At 38.9% G+C, this 16,997-nt stretch overlaps 1 protein-coding gene across 7 annotated transcripts in view; it reads right to left on the bottom strand.

Annotated features, from left to right (window-relative positions):
* The window catches only part of RYR2 (ryanodine receptor 2), a 738,653-nt gene that overhangs the window by 306,418 nt on the left and 415,238 nt on the right, over positions 1–16,997 (bottom strand). For all 7 annotated transcript variants that reach the window (XM_045087357.1, XM_045087359.1, XM_045087360.1 and 4 more), the window contains 5 exons: positions 9,834–9,952; positions 9,361–9,494; positions 7,617–7,858; positions 2,734–2,926; positions 814–1,030 (listed from right to left, as the gene is read on the bottom strand). In XM_045087357.1, coding sequence (XP_044943292.1) covers positions 814–1,030; positions 2,734–2,926; positions 7,617–7,858; positions 9,361–9,494; positions 9,834–9,952 — 905 coding nt within the window. The remainder of the gene's footprint in view (positions 1–813; positions 1,031–2,733; positions 2,927–7,616; positions 7,859–9,360; positions 9,495–9,833; positions 9,953–16,997) is intronic.

Below are 16,997 nucleotides of genomic sequence, written 5' to 3'. Positions count from 1 at the left end.
TAAGGCAGAAAACAGGATTCAGGAGCTAAATAAGTATTTGCTCAACAACCAAACCTTCTGAGTTAGCCTGGTGTTAACTCTACGTTAGACTTTGGAGGCAATCTCTTGGATTTTCAAAAACTTTGCATAACTGACCTTACTAAAGTTACGTCAGCATCAAGACAAAGCAATTATTTATTTAATTCACCATCATTGTCAGATGCATTCACATCTATGAGACAGAAAAGAATACGGACTCACACTTTTCAGTTGCCTGTTTGCGAAGTATTGTGCTAATCTGTTATGTATGAACTCTGTCCAGCATACTCTTGGCAACCCAACTGACAAGGAGAGGGACTTCCTCAAGGTCCCCAAGTAAGCAACTGACCCCAGGAGCTCCAACTCCAGAGCCCAGGATCTCAATCTCTACTTAAGATAAAGGTCAGTTAACATGCTTCAAAGTTACAATGTATCTGGATGGCTGAAGAAATAAACTTCATGCCCACCATATACAAAAAGTGTACCCTCGAAAAAGCATGCATTACCCCCAGTTGTGATCCACATTAGTGCATCGTGAAATCCATGTAATGGCTTGAGATCACTCTTTAAAACTACAGAATAGAATCTGAATACCAAATAGGTGAGTGGATCTGATAAAGGTAAGCATTACTTTAGAAGACTTTCTTTGATTCTGCATATAAACTGTGGGATGTGTTAGCAAATGTGTTCCTGTGGGCTGCGGTTAAGAGTGTCCACCGAAAGCCACTGCACATCAGAACAACAGCACAAGAGGACAGCAGTACAAACGGCCGCCATTACAGGTGCTCTGGGTACCTGGCTGGTATCCACAGGGATGGGCGTGAAGGCAGCCTGCGTCAGGGAGACCGTGGGCCCCAGAAGGTCCCGTGTGTATGTCCTTTCTTGCTTGTACTCTCGACTGTGCTCCACTTTCAACTTTTCTTTCGGCAGAACGGCTTCATAACAAGGAGCGTACCCAGGTGGCGGGAGGAATTTAAATTCTCCGTGTCTCCCCCCAAGCAGAAAGCGTACCCTACAAAGGATGCATGTCAGGGTCAGGTATAGCTCTGGTGTATGGAAAGCTCCCTAACCAACAAAACACATGGAATAAATGATTAGCACAAAATTAACCTTATCAGAAGCCACACGTTCCCCCGAGTGCCGTCATAGTGTGAGCACCTTGGAGTCTAAGGGCCTCTAAGCACAAAAGGTAAAGCACAACGAGAGGAAAAGCTGATTACATTACATTGATGGATCTGAGAAAACTTATTAGTCACTGGAGAATTTGCAAAAGCACATGCATCAAACTCCTATAGGAGAAAAATCTGTGCACGGTAATTGGTCATTTAATGTCTCCAGAGGCCCAAAGAATCATCAGAGAAAGAGAAGACATTATCTAAACATCTAGATACTTAAAATTATAGGACTGCATGAGGTTTGATTTAAAAAAAAAAAAAAAAGAAAAGAAACAGTCACTTTCCACTGTCCCACTTCCCAGGGAAATTCCTTAAAGGGAACTCAAATGATATTTCCTTTGTGGAAGAAAGTCACCTTATTCCTTCTTTGATGACAAAAAACAAAAAAATGAAAAACAAACAAAAGAACCCCAAAACCATACTAAAATCTTTCATACATCAAAGTCCTTTAATTAAAAATAATTTAAAACAAGTTCCACTGAACAACACTTTTTAAAACACATCTAAACAATACTGATTCCACAGGCCCTCAGCTTACAAAAATAAAACCAAATTTTCATTTTCCTTGTAATTCTTTTTCTAATTTGTGGTTCACTTCCAGGCCAAAAGTAATGGCAATAATTATAAGCAAATAAAATAAAAAAGCAAAGGGCTAAAAATGAAGAAAACAAAGGTTTTGAAACACTCCAGAAGGTTATAGAAAGAAATGTAATTTGTATAAACACACCAGAAAAGGTCATTGGTGCATGGGTACATAGTATTTCATGCTTTTTCTATCCCATCTTCAATATGGTGCTTCTATAACCATGACTTATTCATATGAATAGAATTCTAATAGGAAGAATACCCAGAGTGACTTGATGGTCAGTCATAATAAGGAGCCACTCTCATGAGGGAGCCACACACACATTAACAGGTGACAGGGTAGCCCCTTATCACAACAGACCATCGCTTGTTCTCTTTGTAGAACTCCAAAGAATTATCATTTATCTCTTTCCATGTGGTAACAGCAAGACAGCAACAAGTTAGAGGAAACCATCTTGACCCAACTGATCACAGCAGACAATTTACCAGTACAACACGTAGCGGGTAACACAGAGAGAATGAACAACAGCAGCAACAAAATCCATTTAGTTTCTGTAGAAATGGGGGTTTGGAGTGGGATAGGGAAATATGAGATGAGAAAAAGAAAATTAATGAAACATAAGGAAATAAACGATATTTTCTTATGCAATGTTGTTTATTTTCCCTTATTAAAAAAACAAGTAAACTTAAATGGGCTTGAACTATTTCAGGACATGGATCCCGGGTAGGGTTAGCAAACTTCCCCGTCTAAATGGTAGCACAGGTGGATAAAGCATTCAGCCTCCCAAGACGCCTCTCTTGGGTGAATCTTCCTCCAAGGAACAAGAAAAATGCCCTGGGGACAGACAGGAGCGGGCAGAAGGTTAGCGGAGTGTGGGGCATGGCAGTGCAGTGTCTTCTGTGAAAGTAGGAGAAGTCAGATGGGACACAAACCAAAACACATAGAAATACTAACTTTATTCCTGCAGAGAAGCTAACAACCGGAAAGAAGAGGCCATCAATGTTGAAATTCTCAAACATTCCTTGAACAGGTTGTCCGTTGATTCGGAATGAGATGCTTGGGGCACTCAGATCTAGACAGCAACTGATGACGTCATCCGTTCTCAGCAGATGCTGGTTTGGTGAGCTTACAGTACGAGCAATGCAGCCTATGGAGGAGAAATAGTCAGGACAGTGATTTCTTTTCCTCACAGAATCGTCTTCCGAGGCAAAGATTTGAGTAGGTACTGACAAATCAATGTACAATACTGGAAGAGAATAAATTTTGAATGCAAATTAATACTACATGTTAAATCCTTTGTCCAAAAACTGTTGCTTCCCCCCTCCCCTGGGGCCATGCTGCTCTCTTTATTGTAAATTGGACCTTCTGATATGCAGAGAAACTTCTGCTTGGAGCAGGACAGCATCTGATGCACAAATCAGCTTAAGCTGAGAACAGAAGGATGTCAAAGAGAAATCTCCAGGGAGAGACTTGCGTTCCAACAGATGCTTTACCACCTCCTACTTGTATGACCATCAGCAAATTACATAATCTCTCTAAACCTTGACTTCCTGGAAGCCAAATGCCGTCACCTTGCAGAGCTGTTATGATGATTAAACTAATGGTTTAAAAGAACACAGCATCTCAGACATAGCAGGGCTTGCATGTCAGGACCCTTTCCAAATATTCAATCCCTTTTGTTTTATAAAATAGAAATAACAGGGATAAGGAAAGCAGAAAATGTGTTCATCCGTGCATTGTTTGCTGAGACACAAATGCATGCCAACTGATTTGTTTTACAGTTTATTTCACACAAGATCTTGGTTGGCTTCCTGAGAACAGCAGGATATGAGTTGAGGCGTGACAGTGATTATTTGATAAATGTCATTTCTTGCCCTGGCCAACCTGTGGCCTACGCCCATTCCTGATAATGTCAAAACTCCTTTGCTAATTAGTCTCTGTGGACACACTGAAAGACATGAAGGTAAGGCTCTCTCAAACAATGCTCACAAACGCATACAAAATTTCTCAATTTGAGCAAAGGCAAAGATGGATTTCATGATACAAGATTTGCATTTTTATAAGATCTTTTTAAAATTTCCAGCATGCCAAACTTTTTATCAACAGCATATCTGAAATGACACTGGTAGAGTGTACCTACTTTTTAAAACCTGTCAATGTTTTATTTTACCAATATTCAAATCTATAAGCAATAAATTCATTATCAAGTACTACTCCTGAAATTCCCTGAGTATAATAAAGATGGCTCTTGAAAAAATCATATAAAAGCAATGCAACTCACATAAAGAGGTTTACACCCTTGTTTAGCTCAAGATCAATAGCTAATGAAAGTGTTATTATACATATATTTATATACACCAAATATATTGGTCTCTCAGGGATATTATTATGCTAATGCTAAGGACCAAAAACCACCATGGCAAACTCTCTTGTGATGCCTGAAACAAGCAAGTAAGACAGAAGGATCATACTGAACAACCTCAGGTCTATAATTTCAATGGCACTCACACTACTGAATCCACTTAGAAGCATTTTCAGGCCATATTTATGCAAACCTATCACACCCGATGACAACTACATTCCCGTTCTCTGCATTAGCCACAAAGACAGTAGCAGTCTGATTTATCACCCTTGGACTAGAAATTTCTACCCATCTTTCTCTTCAACTGTTCTAGGACATTCCTCCACACTTCCATATTTAAATGCTCCCAAAGCACCAAGATTTTTCATACTTTTGGCCCTCCCTTACAAACATTTGGAACTTGGGTGCCCAAAAATCCAGTTCTGCCTTCCCGGAGGGGAGAATGTAACAACACCGTGTATAGTTGAAATTGGAAAGAGTAAGTGAAGAGAAAGCTCAAAACTTTTGCTCATGAGCCTAATTCTCATTCCAAAAACTGCCAGCACCCTTAAATTACAGCAAGTTAAGTGGTAAAGAATGTGCTCTACAGCAGAAGTCACAGATCTGAATTCCATTTTAACTATTAAAAAGAAAAAGAACAGGAGAATGACCCCAAGAAAATTAATCCGAATTACTAGGACTCTGACCTTGGTAAATGAGTCAGAAGCCACCAAATGATTCAGCTTTGTCTTTGCTGACTATGAATCTAAAACTAGGAAGCATTTAATATGGCCAGTGTCAAAGAAATTACTGCCTGTCCTCTCTTCCAATATTTTTATGGTTTCAGGTCTCACATTTAGGTATTTAATCCATTTTGAATTTACTTTGTGTATGGTAAAAGAAAGTGGTCCAGTTTCATTCTTTTCCATGTTGCTGTCCAATTTTCCCAACACTATCTGTTGAAAAGATTGTCTTTTTCCCATTAAGTATTCTTTCCTGCTTTGTCGAAGATTAATTGGCCATATAATTGTGTGTTTATTTCTGTTTTTTTTTTATTCCATGCTATTGATCTGATCTATGTGTCTATTTTTGTGTCAGCGCCATACTGTCTTGATGACTATAGCTTTGTAATGTAACTTGAAGTTTAGAACTGTGATACCTGCAGCTTTACTTTTCTTTTTTCAAAATTGTTTTGACAATATGGAGACTTTTTCTGGTTCCACATAAATTTTCAGGATTTTTTTGTTCTAGTGCTATTGGCATTTCCTAAGAATTGTATTAAATAGGTAGCTTGTTTTGGATAGTACAGATATTTTAACAAGATTGCTCCTCCAATCCATGAACATGGAATGTCTTTCCATTTCTTCATGTCATCTTCAGTTTCTTTCATCAGTGTTTTATAGTTTTCAGAGTACAGGTCTTTCACCTCTTTGGTTAGGTTTATTCCCAAGTATGTTATAGTTCTGGTGCTGCTGTAAATGGGAGTGTTTTATTATTCTTTCTGATGCTTCATTATTGGTGCATAGAAATGCAACAGATTTCTGCACATGGGTTTTGTATCCTGCTACTTTATTGAATTCCTGCATCAGTTCTGGCAGCTTTTTGGGGGAGTCTTTCAAGTTTTCTATATATAGTATCATGTCAACTGCAAACAGTGAAAGTTTTACTTCTTTCTTACCAAAAAATTTTGATGTCACTTATTTCTTTTTGTTGTCTGACTGAATAACCCCTGTAGCTTGAGAGACCACACATTTCAACTATAGGCAAGGCATGGTACATACTTTCTTGCCATTTAAAAAAAAGGGGGGGGGAGAAAAAGTTGAATTTTTCCTGATAGAAAGTGTCAAGTGATTTTCTCCTGAATTCCCCAACCTATCCTCCTCTCTGAGATATATTCACAGATCCACTGAAAACTTCTGTTGTTATTCTTACTGTTTTCTTTAACAGATACCCTATAATAAAAAGTATAATGCATACAGGTTAACTCTGTGAGTGCTGGGTTCTCTTTGTGAGCTGAAAGAAAAAGCTTCAAAGCTTGCAAAAATGAAAATGAAGTGGCATTGTGTGGTTAAAACATTTAGAAGCAATTCTGCATTATTTTATCAGAGTACTCTTCCCCCACCCACACCCCATCTCTGTGTAATGGGAAATGGGAAAACAAGTTAACATGATTCCTTCATTTACCTGAGTAGCCATGGCACTTGGAGCCATTGTAGGAGTAAAGAGAGAAGAGAGTAAAATCTGAAGCGTGAGAATTCACATGTATTATAAACAAGACATTACCTCTACTTTCTGTTTGTTGGACCTTCTGATGTTAGTGCTCTTTGCATTTTTCTGTCAGTTGGAAAAGTATACTGTGGGAACAGATTCTCTGACTTGCCTGGCCAGAACAGCATGGTGTGTAAGACACGCCACCCCTCCTACATGTGGGGCCCCAACCACATGCCCCCGGGGCTAGATGAAACATCCAAAACAAAGCCCCATCTCTTCCTGACTACTGAATACAGGCACTGAATAAAGAAAAAATTCAGTAAATACTCAGGATAAAATACAATGACGTGAAATGTTTCTATCTCTAAACCCATTACTGTAAACTCTCAGATTTAATTCAATTTAACTTTTTAAAATCCTCATAAGCTACCATTCCTCTGAAACATTGATAAATATCACTTGTGCCCCCTAGAAGACAGATTTCAGCTTTTTATATGCAAAAATACACACATCTTCCATATTTTGTCTATCATTACTATGTTACAAAATATGAGAACAGTATTCTAAATGCAGCTTTATGAGCACAAGCACATGTCTGCAGAATTCACGTGAATTCCAGTTTCTTAGAAACATCTACATCATTAAGAACTGAACTTTTGAATGGAGCCGACTAAAATGTACCTTCTAATAGAAAAAATGATACAATATTTTTACCTATCATTCATTCTTAATATGTACTCACTATCAAAGTTCAGGCTGATGGCTGGTGAAATGAAATATATGCTTTTCTAGAAACAGTTCCACACAAAGTGTCATCTGATTATTACTGACACCTCACAATATGCGTCACAAATGACCAATTCCCAATATTATGTCATCTATGAGGAGATGAGACTCTCTATTTCTTCCAATTGTTTTGCAGGATCTAATTTTGGTGGAAGCTAGACCTTCACACACACCTGTTAAAGTAAATAGGAAACACACAAATGTGGTGTGTTGTTTTGTTTCTTTCTTTTTTGCAGTGAATTATGAATCAAGATGCCGTTTTTCACACATACTGTTCATCAACAATACAGTCTTTGGAAATGTACCATAATTTTAAGAGTTTTGTTTCTCCCCTAGTGAAATTCTGCTTTGTACTTAACATTCTCTCTCATCATTTCCATGGTAAATTTCTGAAGAAAATACATTTGAATACACGCAGCATGGATGGCTCTCGGAAACCCAAGAGCAAGGGCAACAGATCTCCTTCGCGCACACAGAGAAAGACGTGGATGGTGCTGACCTGACCAGAGATGAAGGCCATCGAATCCATAGGAGAAGAGGTCATCTCCGACGCCGTTTCCACCCCACTCCTCACCGCCTCCTGGGTAGGGCGAGTACCCTTCGGTGGACGCCCAGCCCACCCGCAGGTGCGTGGCTTCGGCGGTCACGAACGGCTCCGTGTGGTCCACCATCAGCTCATAGTACCACTTCTTATACTGAGCGGACCCTTCACTGACGCCCAGAAAAATGTTGGGTCTCATGCTTCAAAGAAATAGGGAGAGCACATGAGCAACTCTGGATAAACCACCTGTTGTGTTCATTTAGGTCTATTTCGAACATTCATCCCATTTCTCCAAAACGCAATATATTAAATATATGTTTTCCTTCAGTACTGCAAAATTACTAAGTCACTGAGGCAGGAGGCGGGGATAGCCAGCCTACAGTTAACATTCCGTGAAGGGTATCTGCTTTTTGGATTACCTGACAAAGTCCCTCAGGGATCTAAGATTATTTTTTCTGAATTGCTTTTCAGCACATTTTATACCATTGATCATGTTTAAGGTGAGATACTCAGTGTAACAGGACCGTAGAATTCATGCAGTTATTATTAATTTGGGAGATGCAGACATTTTCCTTCCTAAGCCATGGATCAGGTAAGGTACAAGCTGAAAAGCCATGTTATTGGCAAAGGAACAGGGGGATAAGCAGCTTTGTTGTTCTCAATGCCTCTCTGAGGGCAGAAGAATTTCTAGGTAGTTGTATTTAATTCTATTTCTAAGAAACTTAGACCCTATGTTAATGCTCAGGATTAGTGAAGGTCTCAGGAAATAGCAGTCAACAACAGCACATATGTTATACAAAGAGCCACTCAAGAAGTCTTAAATCAACCCTGTTTAAAAAAAAAAAAAGGCAAACCAAAGAAAAAACACAATATAGAAATACACACCAAACCCTACATTTTTGTTTAAAACAGGGTAAGGCAGTGATTACGTTCTGGACAGCTCTTAGATAGAGTATAATAAAATTATTACTATCAAGCAAAATATTTTCTTACTTGAAAGCTGTATCATTATTTTTATTATACTGTTTGATATAAGGAAGGCAGCATGGCTTGGTATTTAAGGGCTCAGCCTTTGGCATTAGACTTGAGTTCCACTTACAGTCCAACATTTTAATCTGTAAAGTGTGTACCTAGTTGGACTAGTTGAACCCAGTGCAAACACAGTGGAGGAAACATGGAAAGCATAGAAAATAGTGACTGACACACAGTGCTGAAGGAACCTCTGATACCTTGGAAGGGACATCTAACCAAATGTAGTTTTATTATATTTATTAATGGAATTACATCTTAGACATTCCAACTCAGCTTTTTTGTTTTTTTATTATATATAGTAGCCACTTTGAAGTTGGCATTGAAGGGTAGCATTTTTACTCATCTTCTAAGAAAGCACAAAACATAATTACATCTAACTGTAAGCCTGTAGAATTGTCAGCCTGCTCTTGAAGATGTCAGTCAGAGATAAGCCAGCCTCACAGGATATGACTAGGGAAGCTTATGGTCTTGTGATAAATGCATATTCTGCTCAGTTCACCTATTGTTACTATTACCCCATCCAACTGACAGGACAACTACACTATTCCTTGGGCTAGTACGTAAACTATCTGAATAAAACAAGCAGACCATTCGATGCTTTAACGACAGAGCTAGAACGTGAATTCCTTGTTAGGCCACCTGTTTGGTGACCATATCTGTCTGAGTCTACCTGCTGACATGGTTCACAAGACGTGTCTGCAACAGTAGATCTCTTCCTGGCAGCAGATTGTCACAGATGAGATGCTGGTTGGAACGGACTGCTACTCCATGGCAGACACAGAGAGAACACAAGACGTCCAGAACCTGAAGAGAAAAAGCACTTCCAGCCGACTAATTCCCTTATTCAGATTTGAGTATCCCAGCATGTCTTGTGAATGTGAACACGCTCCCTCTGACCCAACCATGTGAACACGGCAGCCACGAGGTCACGTATCTTCTAAGTTTTCTTAAAATGCGAGCTGAGAACTGCTCAGTGTCTCAATGGTGCTACAAATAAGCACTAAACAGCAATATAATTCCTTGACTATAATTAAGGAACAAGAAATATGCCACAGCTGACACACCTTTAAAAGTTACCTTATTTTAAAAATACATTTAACATTATTCCAGAACTCATCCATGGCAATAAATTCGTTCCCTTACCTTGTGGTTTCTCCCATGCTTGTCTAAAAGAGAGATTATGGATTTAATGTGTCCTTCCTTAATAATATTTAGAGCTTCTGGACTTTCTACTAACACACAGTGTAAAACTTCAAGAATACCTAAAGATAAAGAAAAAAAAATATGATTAAAGGGTCTGTGATGACCAGTGCCTTTCCTTCTCTCTAGGTGTTCCTTCAGATCAACATGTAATTATTATGGGCTCAATATGTTTGTCACAGGGCACTGGGTGAGAGGTGACAAGTGATGCTTGTGACGGGACTGATAACCAGAGATAACGAAGTAGTTGAGTGAGGAACAGGCGGTGTTAGCAGAGTAAGCAGGTACCTCTGCCTGGGAAGGTATGAAAGAAAGAACCTCAGAGAACACATTCATGACCATTTTCCTGACAGGAAAGTTAGGGTGATATGAGGTTGAGTGAAGTCTTGAATGGAATGCATACCTGTGGTGCTTGGCGTATAGGGCAAGTAGGGGACAAGACAGGTAGGTAATAGGTTAGGACCAGCTTATGAAGCTTCTCAGCTTGAGAGTATAACCTTATAACAATGCTTCCAAACCCACAAAGATCATTACATTGTTGTGGAGGTAAATGGTAGAAAATGCTTTAGTTTACAAAACAACAGAAATATAGAGAATAATGCAAAATTACATAAAAATACACAACATACAAAACCTGATTAAGAATGGGGTATTTTTTTTTCAAAGATTTTATTTACTTATTTGAGAGGGAGAGAGAGCACACACACAAGCAGGGGAAGAAGCAGGCAGAAGGAGAAGGAAAAGACTTCCCACTGACGAGGGAGCCCAGTGCAGGGCTCCATCCCAGGACTCTGAGATCATGACCTGAGCTGAAGGCACACTTAACTGACTGAGCTACCCAGGTCCCCCACAAACGGGGGTATTTTAAAGTATTAACCATCCGAGAAGGTAAAAGGGAATATACCCTTTCTTTTATTAGAGCTTAAGAGAGATAAGAGAAAATAGTTTTCATTATCAAAATTTTTAGTGTGAACTCGGAAAGCTGAATATATATACATATGTATTCATTGTTTGTGAGAAAGTTTGCTCTGTCACTAATGAAAGCACAGACCACTTGTAGCAATTAAATATAACATTCAGAAAATGTGATCTCTGAGAGCTACAGAGTATCATGAAGGGTCACAGAGAAATCCACAGAAAGGTCTGTACATCTCCAATGGAGTTCACTCTCTTGGAAAAGGGCTCAGGTGTACAAATGGCAGAATACAGAAGTAACGGTAGACTATGGCTGCCACAATCTATGCTTGATCCAAATCCCAATCCATTATGGGACAGGGGCTACTTATGTTAATTTCTTTACTGATGACTTATTTTGGTGAAGTATGATATGAATGTATACTCAATTAAAAAAAAAATACCCAACAAGATGAGTCAATTTTTGGTATAGCTCAAAATCAACTGCTGTGCTAAAAATCCAAGACAGCAGGGTGCCTGGGTCGCTCAGCTGGTTAAAGCCTCTGCCTTTGGCTCAGGTCATGATCTCAGGGTCCTGGGATTGAGCCACACATCGGGCTCTCTGCTCCATGGGTAGCCTGCTTCCTCCTCTCTCTCTGCCTCCCTCTCAGCCTACTTGCGATCTCTGTCAAATGAATAAATAAAATCTTAAAAAAAAAAAATCCAAGACAGCAGAAAATAATACAACAGGCTAATGGATAAAGATGTTTATATAAGGGTACTTAAACGGAATCCTTCTGCTATTAAAAATGGAGTAATAAACACATTCATTCTTAGCTAAAATAAACTAAACTAATAGAAAAGGAAAAGAATTTTTAATAGATTACTCATATTTTATCCTGATGTCTTTGTTTTCTTCCTGTTACATATGACTGCAGTGCACAAATACAGCTGCCTGTGTTTGGAAAAGAAAATTATACTACGTATCATCCATACTCCTTTGTTCACATTTCATCTGTGGTTGCCTTTGCACCAAAGAGGCAGAGTTGAGTGGTTGCAACAATAGAGCCCTATGGTCTACAGAACATAAGACCTGTACTATCTGGTCTTTTACAGAAAAAGTTTGCCAATCTCTACTTGCAGGGTTAATATAACCATTAAGACAAAAGACCAAGAAGTAGAAGACCACAAGAAAAATAAATTCTCTTTGTAAATAAATATACACAAAAATCAATAGCATTCAAAAGCTAGAATATACCAGAAAAGATTTAAGACAGGACTGTGAAAATGAACAGCAGAGATCACAAAACGCAAGAATGGTGACATGTCTACTTCTTCCCCTACCTAGGAGTTAAAATTCTTCTTAACCTTTCAGTCAGACCTTATTAGTCAAATTCCCAGGGCTCACAGGAGGCAAATAGAAATGAGGAAAGTTATATTTTTTGCCATGTGTAATTAATGTAAACAAAGGAACTTAAGTAAAAAGACTGGGAGAAAGGGACTGAGAAATAACATGACAACAAAGAACACAAAACACCCAGGCCAAGCTGTCTATATCATGGACTGTCATCCTTTCAGAAGGGGGAATAACATCCTGGATATTTACTAGGCTTAAATGAGGAACTAGAATAGCAAGAGGTATTATCATTATCCTGTTGTCTTATGTAGTGGTTATAACCAGGGACACAAGTCAACAGGCCCCACTTGAGTCCTGGCAGATTTTAGGCAAGTTACTTAACTTCTCTGTGCTCCAGTGTCCCCATTTCTAAAATCAAATTCTAATAATGGTTCCCACCCCAAGGGGAGATGTTGTGAGGAATTAACACATATAAAGTTTTTAGGAAAAGGCCTGAATCCAAGCAGTGTGATGTAAGCGTCTGTCCTTATTTGATGGTTGTAACAAAATAATATAAATGACAAATGAAATGAAATAAAAAAGGATCAACTGGGAAATCTGACAACTAGGCTTATTTTTATACAAAGATTAAAACTGTTAACATCAGAGAACGGTAGAGAAATGCTGAAGGACAATACTGATTGGAAGGAAAATCCAGGGAAAATATTTATTGATCACTATGGAGAAAGGAAATTGAAGTGTAGATATCAAAATAGTTAAATTAGTAAATCCAGGAAAAATTACACCAGAGTGTTAGAAATTGAGGGAAAGACAAAGAGACACAAGTAGGGCAACAGACAGAACTGTAGGAAGCTCTACATTCTAGAGAGAACAGGATTGTTGAGCCAAAAATACCATGAAATGTTACAGCAAGCAGACTTACTGGCTCATAAATGCTTAAAAAGACATAATGTGCTCCTTTGACAAGAACCCTTTCTCTCCCCATTAAAACAAACAAACATGCAAATGAAGTGGGCAGCAGTTAGAAAAAGCAGAAGAAAAGTCCAGCTAGCTCCATGTTGACAAAAAGGTCTGAGGGGTGTGGGAGGGATTTTTGGCTACACACCAAAGGGGAGGCCAAGAGAGAAAGAATCTGAGTTACATACAAATGCGTTAATTTGTTCCTGGGCTTGTGCGTCTGAGAAGGCTCTGTAGAGACACATCTCTGCTTTTTGTTCCACTAATCTGAATGGAACCAACATGGAGTGATAAACGATGGGTCGCATCCAAGTTGTCCTTCTTTGGTGGTGGGGCATGAATGTGGAACTTCTAGAAGTAGTGGGAACTTCTAGTTTGAGCTAGTGGAGGGCTGGTGGAGAGCCTGACCAAACAGCACTGGGCCCATCCAGAACAAACAGGAGGTGAAAACCCATCGCTATACGGCAGAATTACGACACATCTTACCATTTAGAGGAGAACTCTGCATGCCACAGACTGAAGCACTGAGGGAACTAGGAATGAATATCTGTGGTTTGTTCAAAATGGGTATAAGTTTGAAGTCAAGGAAGTATTTGGGTTTCAGTGTGAGATAAACTGATGAATTTATTTTTTAACTTTTTTAGGCAGAAAGGGACAAAAGGTAACAGAAGCAATGTACGTTTTGTTTCCTTTCTATAATACAGGGCTTACTTGTAAAATAAACACTAAGTAGGGTTTCCGTATCACACCCAAATAGAGAGGAAAAGGGGACTAAATTGAAATCAATATTAAAATATAGAGAGGGTTTAGAGAAACAACCTCAAGAGGTAGGGGTTCGAGTCAAATAGGGGAAACACATCATCATGCATCCTTCCATTTCTTTACAATGGTTTTGAGGCATGAGAAGAAAATAAGCTCATGAAATCTTTTGAGCTAACATAAAGTTGAGAAGAGAGAGAAGAAGTGACAAAGGTAAGATTAAAATATAACAAAATGTGACAGAATTAGGAACATTAATAAAATCAGAAGTTAGTGAAGATAAAGGTCTGTATTACATTTTTATTCATATATAGAAAGGTAAGGCATCATGAATGCATTAGCAAAATGAATAAAAAAGATGGACTTAGGGTATTTTATTGGAAGATGAGATGAACATGAGTCAAAAATTTCCTGGGGTACATTATCCAAAATAAATAAAATAAATAGCACATGAAATAATGTAATTAGAGTGTACGGAATAGTACACTCTAAGGCTGAACAGTATTCAGGCTTAACTAGGCTTCTGATGGTTTGCTGCTTTCAATTTCGGGAGTAGTATTTTATAAAAGAAAAATTACAGGAGTAAAAGACAATTAAGAAAAGAAAATGTCAATCAAAGGCAGTTCATGATGCAACAGTTAAATAATAATGTTAGAAATGTTATGCCAAATATTTATTTGTATAAATTGCCATATCTCAAAATCCACAAAGGACTAAGTGCCAGACAAGAAATTATAAACACTTTGAGATATTCTTATCTGGCTATTTACTCTTCAGTGTTTTCTCCCCCATTCACATGTTCATTTATCTTTTTTTTTTTTTTAAAGATTTTATATATTTATTTGTCAGAGAGAGAGAGAGAGTGAGCACAGGCAGAAAGAGGCAGAAGGAGAAGTAGGCTCCCTGCTGAACAAGGAGCCAGATGTGGGACTCGATCCCAGGACACTGGGACCATGACCTGAACTGAAGGCAGCCGCTTAACCAACTGAGCCACCCAGGAATCCCTCAATTATCTTTTAATCCATAAAATGGGCCATTCGATGTGTTAGGTTCTGGGTATAAGTAAAATGAGGAGTGGAAATTGATATCATTCCTGCTTTTGTGACTTTACAGGCCATATAAATTCAGTCCTAGCTCCACTACTTCCATTTGACCTTGAAAAGGTTACCCCTCTTGGCTTCTCAGCTTCCAAGTCTTCATTTGTAAAATGGAAATGATAATGGAACCTACCTTACAGAGTCCTGTAGGATCCAGTGAATACATATGACATCTTAGCACAGTGCCCTAAATTCACTTAAGATTTCCCTGGCCCCACAATGTGCTCATTAATGTGCTCAAAAAAACAACAATGTGTGCCTCTCTGTGAAATATAAGAACTTATAAAAATGTTGGCAGGTGCAATTAATTGCTGAAAAGGCCTTTAAATAAAATTTTCGAAGACCAATGCATCTGAGTACTTTTAAGATGCATCGTTCAGGGCAAGAGAAACACAGATTAAGCAGCTCTCCAAAAAGATACTTAGCTCAAAGCAGCAAATATTTATTGAGAACTATTCTTCTGGGCAAGAATGTAAAATGATCACAGCATCTGACTGAGCTTTGAGTCAATTTTAAATGTTATCTTGAAAAAGGCAGTCTCTTCAATAAATGGCACTGGGAAGACTGGATAGTCACATGTAAAAGAATGAGACCACACCCCTATCCTATACCACTCACTAAATGAACTCAAAATGTATTATAAGATATAAATACGTAGACCTGAAACCATGAAATTCCTGGAAGAAAGAGGAAAAACCTCCTTGATACAGGAATGGGCAATGATCTTTCAGTTAGGACCCTAAAGCACAATCAACAAAATAAAAAAGTAAGTGGGACTGCATCAGGGGCACCCCCGGGTGGTTCAGTGGGTTAAGCGTCTGCCTTTGGCTCCGGTCATGATCCCCGCGTCCTCAGATCGAGCCCCGCATCGGGCTCCCTGCTCAGCTGGGAGTCTGCTTCTCCCACTCCCTTTGCCTTCCCCCCTGCTCATGTACTCTCTCTCTCTTTCTCCTTCTCATGAATAATTAAAATCTTTAAAAAAAAAATTCAGTGGGACCACACCAAACTAAAAAGCTTCTGCACAACAAGAGAAACCATCAATGAAGTAAAAAGACAACCCACTGAATGCGGCGGGGGAGGGGGAGTGCAGATCACATTATCTGATGAAGGGTTAATGTCCATAATATATAAGAACTCATCAGAAAAAATAATCCAATTAAAATGGGCAAAAGACCCAAGTAGACATTTTCCTGAGGAAGATATATGGATGGCCAAAAGATATGTGAAAAGACCGTCAACATCACTAGTCATCAGGGAGAAGTAAATCCAAACCACAATGAGACATCGCCACACAGCCACCAGAATGGCCACGCTCAGAAAAAAAAAAAAAAAAAAACATGAGGTAACAGATGCTGTTGTGGATGTAAAGAAAAGGGAACCCTCGTGCCCTGTTGGTGAGAATGCAAACTGGTGTAGCCATGATGGAAAACAATACAGGACCCCCCCAAATTAAAAATGGAACTACCATATGATCCAACAATTCCACTTCTGGGAACACATCCAAAGAAAACAAAAACATGGGGGTGCCTGGGGGGTTCAATTGGTTAAGGGTCTGACATTGATTTCACCTCAGGTCATGATCTCAGGGTCATGGGATCAGGCCCTGCATCAGGCTTCACACTCAGCATGGAGTCTGCCTGAGATTCTCTCTTACCCTCTGCCCTCCACCCACCCTCCTGCTCTCTCTCTCTCTCAAATAAATAAATCTTTAGAAAACAGAAACACTGCCTCGAGAAGATAGCTGCACCTCCAGGTTCATACCAGCATTATTTACTACTAACAACAGCCAGAAAGACAAGATATAAATAAAAAATGCTGCAAACAAACAAACAAAAAATCCAAAAACAGAACCCTCAGAGAAGAAGAGATCAGATATGTATTCCAGAGGCAGGGAGTCATGACAAAGGAAAAAAGATCACTAAGTGCTAGGGCTATAAGATACAATATGATGAGGAGAGCTAACGCTGATACACGGGAAAGTTGGTAAGAGTGTGAGTCCTAAGAGTTTTCATCACAAGGGAAGTCCTTTTTTGTTTTATCTTC

The sequence above is a fragment of the Mustela putorius genome, unplaced genomic scaffold (assembly GCF_011764305.1).
Source record: "Mustela putorius furo isolate JIRA1106 unplaced genomic scaffold, ASM1176430v1.1 tig00001118_pilon_pilon_pilon, whole genome shotgun sequence".
Classification (NCBI taxonomy): domain Eukaryota; kingdom Metazoa; phylum Chordata; class Mammalia; order Carnivora; family Mustelidae; genus Mustela; species Mustela putorius.
The sequence above is the reverse complement of the archived record's forward strand: the minus strand, read 5'-3'. Positions and strand labels throughout refer to the sequence as shown.